Genomic DNA, 6629 nt, shown 5'->3' with positions numbered 1-6629 from the left:
CTTATTTTATTGCAGTTTCACGTAAGAGGTTCCTTGTATAGACTAGTGTTACTTGACTTTCTATGATGATGTTGTTGGTAATTATAATGCATTACGGATCGGTTTAATTGTGATAATGCTTGTGGGCCCGTTTCATTGTTGTCGTGGGTATTGGTTTTGGAGTATTGTCTAGGAGTTGCGGTTTATACCAGATTCCTTATAAATACTCCTTTATTTATTCCAATAAGATAACCCAGAGATACGGAGAAACAAAAAAACCCTAAAAATTATTATCTCTGTCATTATTGTCCCATAGAGATCTGAGCAGTTCTTGAAGTAATTCCAGCCTTCCAATCGGGTACAGAGTTGGAAGGTAGCTGTGTTACCCTTGGGGAGCAATCGTCACTGAGAACCTTGTACCGGTGGTGGCGAAATACGCTTCTAGGGCAGGCGTAAAACCCGTCACAGCTTTTGAGATCAATTATTGAGTATTGTGTTCTTCCCTATTATTTTATTGTTAATTTCATGGTTACAACGTATTATTTCCAACAGATGTTACTTGTACGTTGTATTCGCTGTTATTTTTTTGTGTATACTACATTTTCTTGAATTTCATGTTCGAGGTTCCTTGTATAGACTAGTGTTACTTGACCTTTTATGCTGATGCTACTTTTAGTTATTGCATTTTCTTCAATTTCATGTTAGAGGTTCCTTGTATAAACTGACGTTACTTGAATTTCTATGCTAATGATACTTATACCTTGTATTCGCGGTTACTTTTTTTGTTTTATTGCGTTTTCTTCAATTTCATGTTAGAGTTTCTTTGTATATACTGATGTTGCATTATATTCCATGATGATGTTACTTTATTTTCTATGCCGATGTTACTTTGTTTTATACCTTTAAACGCGTTGGGTTTATTTATAAGTGTGAACATGTAACACCATCAAATTAATCGTGTAACTGGTCACATATAAGACTTGAGGTTACTACCAAGTAATCCCTCTCCAATTTCTTTTTTTGGATGTTCCTTTGTAATTGCTCCATACATTAAATGAAATTTTTTTCCAACTTATTCTCTATCTATCTAACTTAAAAGCACATTTTATACCAAATTTTTAATAAAGCGAACTTTAATTATGGGGCAAACAAAAAAAAAGACAGAGAGAGCATAAAACTACAACAGAAGACTGTTTTTTTTGAGGGAAACAGAAGACTGTGTTGGCACGACATTAAGGTGCCTTGACTAGGTATTCTTGTTTAAATATAAATCTGTACAATTAATCCATTAATTATTATAATCAAGAAATTAATGACATTCCCACCTTTATTTTCTCCTCATTTCCTCCAAATCTCCCCTCAGATGTGATTTCGAAATCTAATTCCCAACTCAAAAAATCATTCTCAAAAAACTAGTCTAGCCACTTCCGTAATGACTACTATTATCCAAATTTCCCCCATCACTCCAATCCTTCTCTTACTCTTCATAAGTCAACCTGCGGCTCAAGCTCAGTCGATCGCACCCCAGCCCAGCTTGAACTCGATTGCGTCCAATGACAGGGATTCTAGTCCATCCTTGTTGACTATCTTTTTAAACTTAATGGCTGCCATCTTTTTAATGGGGATTTTCTGCTTCGCTCTTCGGTACTGCACCGACGACACGTCTACGGACGGCATTGTAGGTACTAGAAGGGGTTCGGTAAGGCGTTCGTATCGGGCCACGCGTGGGCTCGATCTGGCAATCATCGACAGCTTCCCGATCTTCGACTATGCGGCTATAAAATTGGAGAAAATCGGGAAAGGCGCGCTAGAATGCGCCGTCTGTTTGATGGAGTTTGAGGATAATGACACTCTACGGCTAATACCCAAATGTGACCACGTGTTTCATCCTGATTGCATTGATCCCTGGCTTGTGGGCCACACCACTTGCCCTCTTTGTCGTTGTAACCTTACTGAGGCGGCTGTTATCGAAGAAAAACCGACAGTAAACGACGTCGTTGTTGAGGTAAGAGTAGACGAAGTACGAGACGACAACAATGAGAATGGAAGCGAGGGGAATGAAACGATGGAGCAGCCGTTACACGGGGAAATGAATAGGAGCCGTACGATAAGGAACCTTTCCTTTGGACGGCCAAGATGGTTGGGTAAAATAGGGAGATCTTTTTCAACTGGACACGTGGCGGTAAAACAGTGGGAGAATATGGAGAGGTTTACCCTAAGATTACCGGAGGAATTACGGAAGCAAATAATGAGTGGAAAGTTGGAGAAGACCACTAGTTTGGTTGGTCTTCCTAGAGGAAGTTATCCAAGTAGAGGCCAGTTCGAGAGTGGCCGGGCCGACCGGTCTAATCGCCGTGGTTGGTCTGATTGGTGGGGATTGTCGTTGGCCTCGCCTTTTTTTACTCGAAACCCGTCTTTGAAATCACCTAATGTTGCAGCCACTAAACCGGCCAGGAGCCGAGGTAGATCAGCTAGCTCGTTGTGTGGTCCTAGCCAAGAGAATGTGAGTACAAGTCGAGAAGTCTCTTTGCGTGGTGCTATGCAAACAGAGTTGACTCAGTTGCCTGTCTAAGTTTTACCGAATCCTTCCTAGAAGGTTTGTCCTTTGCTCGAATAGTCCTTGAGTACATTGTTTATATTGAGTTGACTAAAAATGTATGTAAATATTTTTGCTTACCACCAAAAAAAGTTACTCCTATGTTGATGTTTTTTTCCCCTAACTTTGATCGTGGTAAAAATATAATCTCACATTTTTATTGTCAAATTTAGCATTCATCAAGTTTGTTTGAAAAAAAATGTGACACAAAAATATATACGAGTAAATACATGATACTCCCTCCGTATTTATTTAAGAGATACATTTGATCGGGCACGGGTATTAAGAAAAAGAATTGAATGAAATAAAGTAATAAAACAAGTAGTGTTGAGTAGATATTTTTAATAAGAAAAACAAGTTGGGACCATGTCATTTTAGGGAGTGGGGGTGGGGGTGGGGTGTAGATATATTATTTAATTAGATTGTGGGGTTGATAAGTTACTAAAAATGGCAAGTGTATCTCTCAAATAAATACGGCCGGAAAAGGGAAGTGTATCTCTTAAATAAATACAGAGGGAGTACATATTAGAACTAATAAGAATAAAAGACCACATAAGTAATATTTTATCTCCATGTTATCAACCCCATTCCTGAAATTTTGGGGTCCGGTTAAATACTCTTTGTCTCATTTTATTCTTTACGTTTGATATCATGCAAACGATTTAACAAATAATGAATGTAGATAAAGATTTCATTTTTGTTTAATTTAAACGATGAAAATTACGTTTATTAATAATATCTTCAATTTTATCAAAAATTTGACATTGGAAAAATGAGAAAGGGTGAGAGATTTGATGGTTATAATTGCCAAATAAATTTGATTAATTGAAATAATCATTTGACACGATTTTTGACAGAATATTAGTTACTTTTATGCTAAAATAAAAAAGGAAAAATTCTAAATGTAAAGAATAAAATAGGACACTAGAAACAGAAAGCTTAAAGAAAAAATTGGGACGGAGGGAGTACTACTATCAAATTATTACCACGTATACTTTGTTTAATTATATACATTTTGTGAGGGGGTCGAAAAAGCACGAGGCTAATGCGTGACCTCGTCCCTCGTGGGTGTGACGCTTCTTTTTGTCAAATCAAATGTAATTGGATTTCCTGTGACTTTACACCCAATTGACTAGTAATATAGGAGTCGCCATTCAGTTTTTAACGACAATGAGAAAAACTGACAAAACCCGGTTATCGTGACATAAAGGGAGTGCAATTATGTTTGACCACGACGGCCGTAGGTTCCCTTGTGATCCCTGGTGGTGGGGATCGCTCAACGTACACCCGCAGGGTAGAGATTGAGGGTTCGGGGGACTGTAACTACCGAGAGGAGTACTCGCTCTTCGATAACTCCAGAGGCAGGATATCCTTACTAGCTCAGCATAAATAATTGAAGGGACATGCGTTAACTATTAAACTAATCTGAGTTGATTTTATCAATATGCAACATATAGTACTAGATCGAACGCGATTATATGATTTAGATTGTTTCAAGGGACCTAGCATGATAATCCAATTTCCCAAAAATATCATATTTATTAAGCGTGATCGAACAATCAGATTTTAGTTAGTTTAACAGTTCATAAAAGGGCGAGGAAAGCAATTAAACCATGGAAAAGAGACACATTTCGACGCACCCTTGAGAGGTGCGTCACGGTTCTCAGAAAACTAACCACTTTGACTTTGCTATTTCTCCTTTTTATTTAACGAATCTCAAATTATGGGACGGGATACGTTCTGTTCGATTTATGGATCGATTGCGACAGAACGCGTGATCAGTTTTGCAGCGTGAGGCTTAGGCTTAGGGGTTTAGAGTCAATACTCAGAATATAATTGTGTGTTGTGTGTTCTTTTCACGTCGAACTTAAGGCCCTATTTATAGAAAAGAGTTCGTGGAAAGATAGAATTGCAGAACTCTAATCCACGAGGAATTAGGAAAAAACACGTACCAGGTATTTTCAGCGCCCAGGGCTGGGCGCCGAAGATTTCGGCGCCCAGAGCCAGGCGTTGAAAATAGGGTCTGGGCTGTTTTTCTTAGTCAGATTCGGATTTCTAGAATCCGGAGTATTTGAGATTTAATTGAGTCTTTTAGTGCGTATTAACTTTGTGACGGGATGCGTCTGGGCCCGTTACGAACTCTAGGCTCGTTAGGATTTTAATTAATACGCGACTCTTACTTTCGAATCATATTAGGAATAGGATTCTCTCGCAATTTCTATCTCATTTAGGATTTATGTTGGAGTGCAACACCTAATTCTGACAGGTTTCTATCTTTTATGACTTGCCACTTTTAACAACTACCCATTACGGCAGTTACTATTTTTAGCAGGTTTTCATAAATAGAAGGTTTCGGGTGAAATGAAAAGGGGTAATGAGATTCGTTAATTTATAGGAGATGCGTTGTCAAGTGGAGATTTATGTTCTCATCATCGAACCTTCCCTTTCGGGAATGGGGACAAAAGTAGGTGTCTACAGTTAGCCCCCACTTTGACTGAGTCTTGGAGTAAGACGATGGTCAAAGTATTAGACGGAGTGCGTCGCACAAGCCATAGCGACCTGTTTTGGCGAGGGTCTCACGAGCCCCCGAGTGATAACATTTGACTTAAGGGTCATCACTTGAAGTGTCGACATATCCCTCACGTGTCATTGGGATTTGTCAACGGATAGTATAGAAACTTCCTCACTTTGTCATTGGAAGGATCTAAAGGTGCGTAGAAACTCCCTCACTTTGTCATTGGGAGTAGCTACAGATGTTTTCGAAATCAAAGCTATAAAGTGTAATTGGGCCTGGCCAAGCCCAACCACGAGGTAAAAATGTTTTTAAAGATTCTCATTTTCAAGGCTAGTTAAACGAGAAAACCCCCTTGTTTTTATGGGACGTAAAACGAAGGAAAATCCAGCACATCGTTCTTTTTTGGAAAAACGGAAAACCAATCCTTTAATTTTTGGAAAAAAAAGGGAAAACCAATCTCATCGTTCTTTTTTGGAAAAACGGAAAACCAATCCTTTAATTTTTGGAAAAAGGGAAAACCAATCACATCGTTCTTTTTTGGAAAAACGGAAAACCAATCCTTTAATTTTTGGAAAAAGGGAAAACCGATCCTTTAATTTTTGGAAAAAGGGAAAACCAAAAAAGGTTATCGTTGCAGCGACTAAGGACCTGCGCGGTTAGTGACGCAGACCCCGCCGGCTAAAGATGGCGAGCCTGTCCGCTAAGGGTGGACACCCCGTCCGATAGAAGTGGACGAATCTATTTTGAAATTTGTTTTGTGTTTATTTTTTGGAAAATGAGGACCTACGTGGTTTGTGCCGTAGACCCCACCGGCTGAAGATGGCGAGCCTGTTTCATTTTGAATTTTTTGAAAATTTTGTTTTTGGAAAACTGAGGACCTGCGCGGCTAGCGACGCAGACCGCGCCCGCTGAAGGTGGGCGAGCCCTGTCCGCTAAGGGTGGACATCCCTGAATTCATTTTTTTCGATTTGGGAACTGGCGTGGCTTGTGACGCGATCTTGCCAACTGAAGATGGGCAAGCTCCTATTTCTTTTGTTCTTTGTGATTTCTTTTGAGAATTTCTTTTTATCCATTCTTGCAAGAGCGAATTCTTTCGAGGGATGCTCGAATTTAGTTGTAACCTGAACGTGGGTTGACAACGTGTTCAGATGGACCTTTGTCTTGCGACCGTCCGCTTTCGTGGTTTTGAGCTTGTCTTTATGGCTCGATTGTTTCCACTACTTGGTCTTTGATCAGAGAACCATGTACAAATGTCAATGACGACCCTTTTCTGAGGTCGAACCTGTTCCTTTGAGATAATCCAAACATGGGGCGGCGTATAGCGCAGCCCGGGAATGTGATTTTGATTGCGCGCTCTCTGTTGGAGTATACTTTCGCGAGCCCCCAAGCACTCGGGCTTTGGTGGTCATTTTTCGCATACTTCATAACGTCTTTTAATCATGTTTGGGGTCGAGCTCGTATGTGCGAGCGACCTTTCATAGTGATGTGCTACTTTGGCGAAGTCATGGGGTGCGACTTCAGTCTTCGGGCGACAAGGTT

General features: G+C 39.9%; 1 protein-coding gene across 1 annotated transcript; it reads left to right on the top strand.

Moving 5' to 3' along the window:
* The first annotated feature begins 1170 nt into the window (after positions 1 to 1170).
* Positions 1171 to 2737, top strand: LOC110775760 (E3 ubiquitin-protein ligase ATL31-like). Its single transcript, XM_021980363.2, has one exon. The coding sequence runs from the start codon at positions 1412 to 1414 to the stop codon at positions 2549 to 2551; it is 1140 nt and encodes a 379-aa protein (XP_021836055.1). The 5' UTR covers positions 1171 to 1411; the 3' UTR covers positions 2552 to 2737.
* The last annotated feature ends 3892 nt before the right edge of the window (positions 2738 to 6629 follow it).

The sequence above is a fragment of the Spinacia oleracea genome, chromosome 4, assembly GCF_020520425.1.
Source record: "Spinacia oleracea cultivar Varoflay chromosome 4, BTI_SOV_V1, whole genome shotgun sequence".
In the NCBI taxonomy this organism is placed as follows: domain Eukaryota; kingdom Viridiplantae; phylum Streptophyta; class Magnoliopsida; order Caryophyllales; family Amaranthaceae; genus Spinacia; species Spinacia oleracea.
The sequence above is the reverse complement of the archived record's forward strand: the minus strand, read 5'-3'. Positions and strand labels throughout refer to the sequence as shown.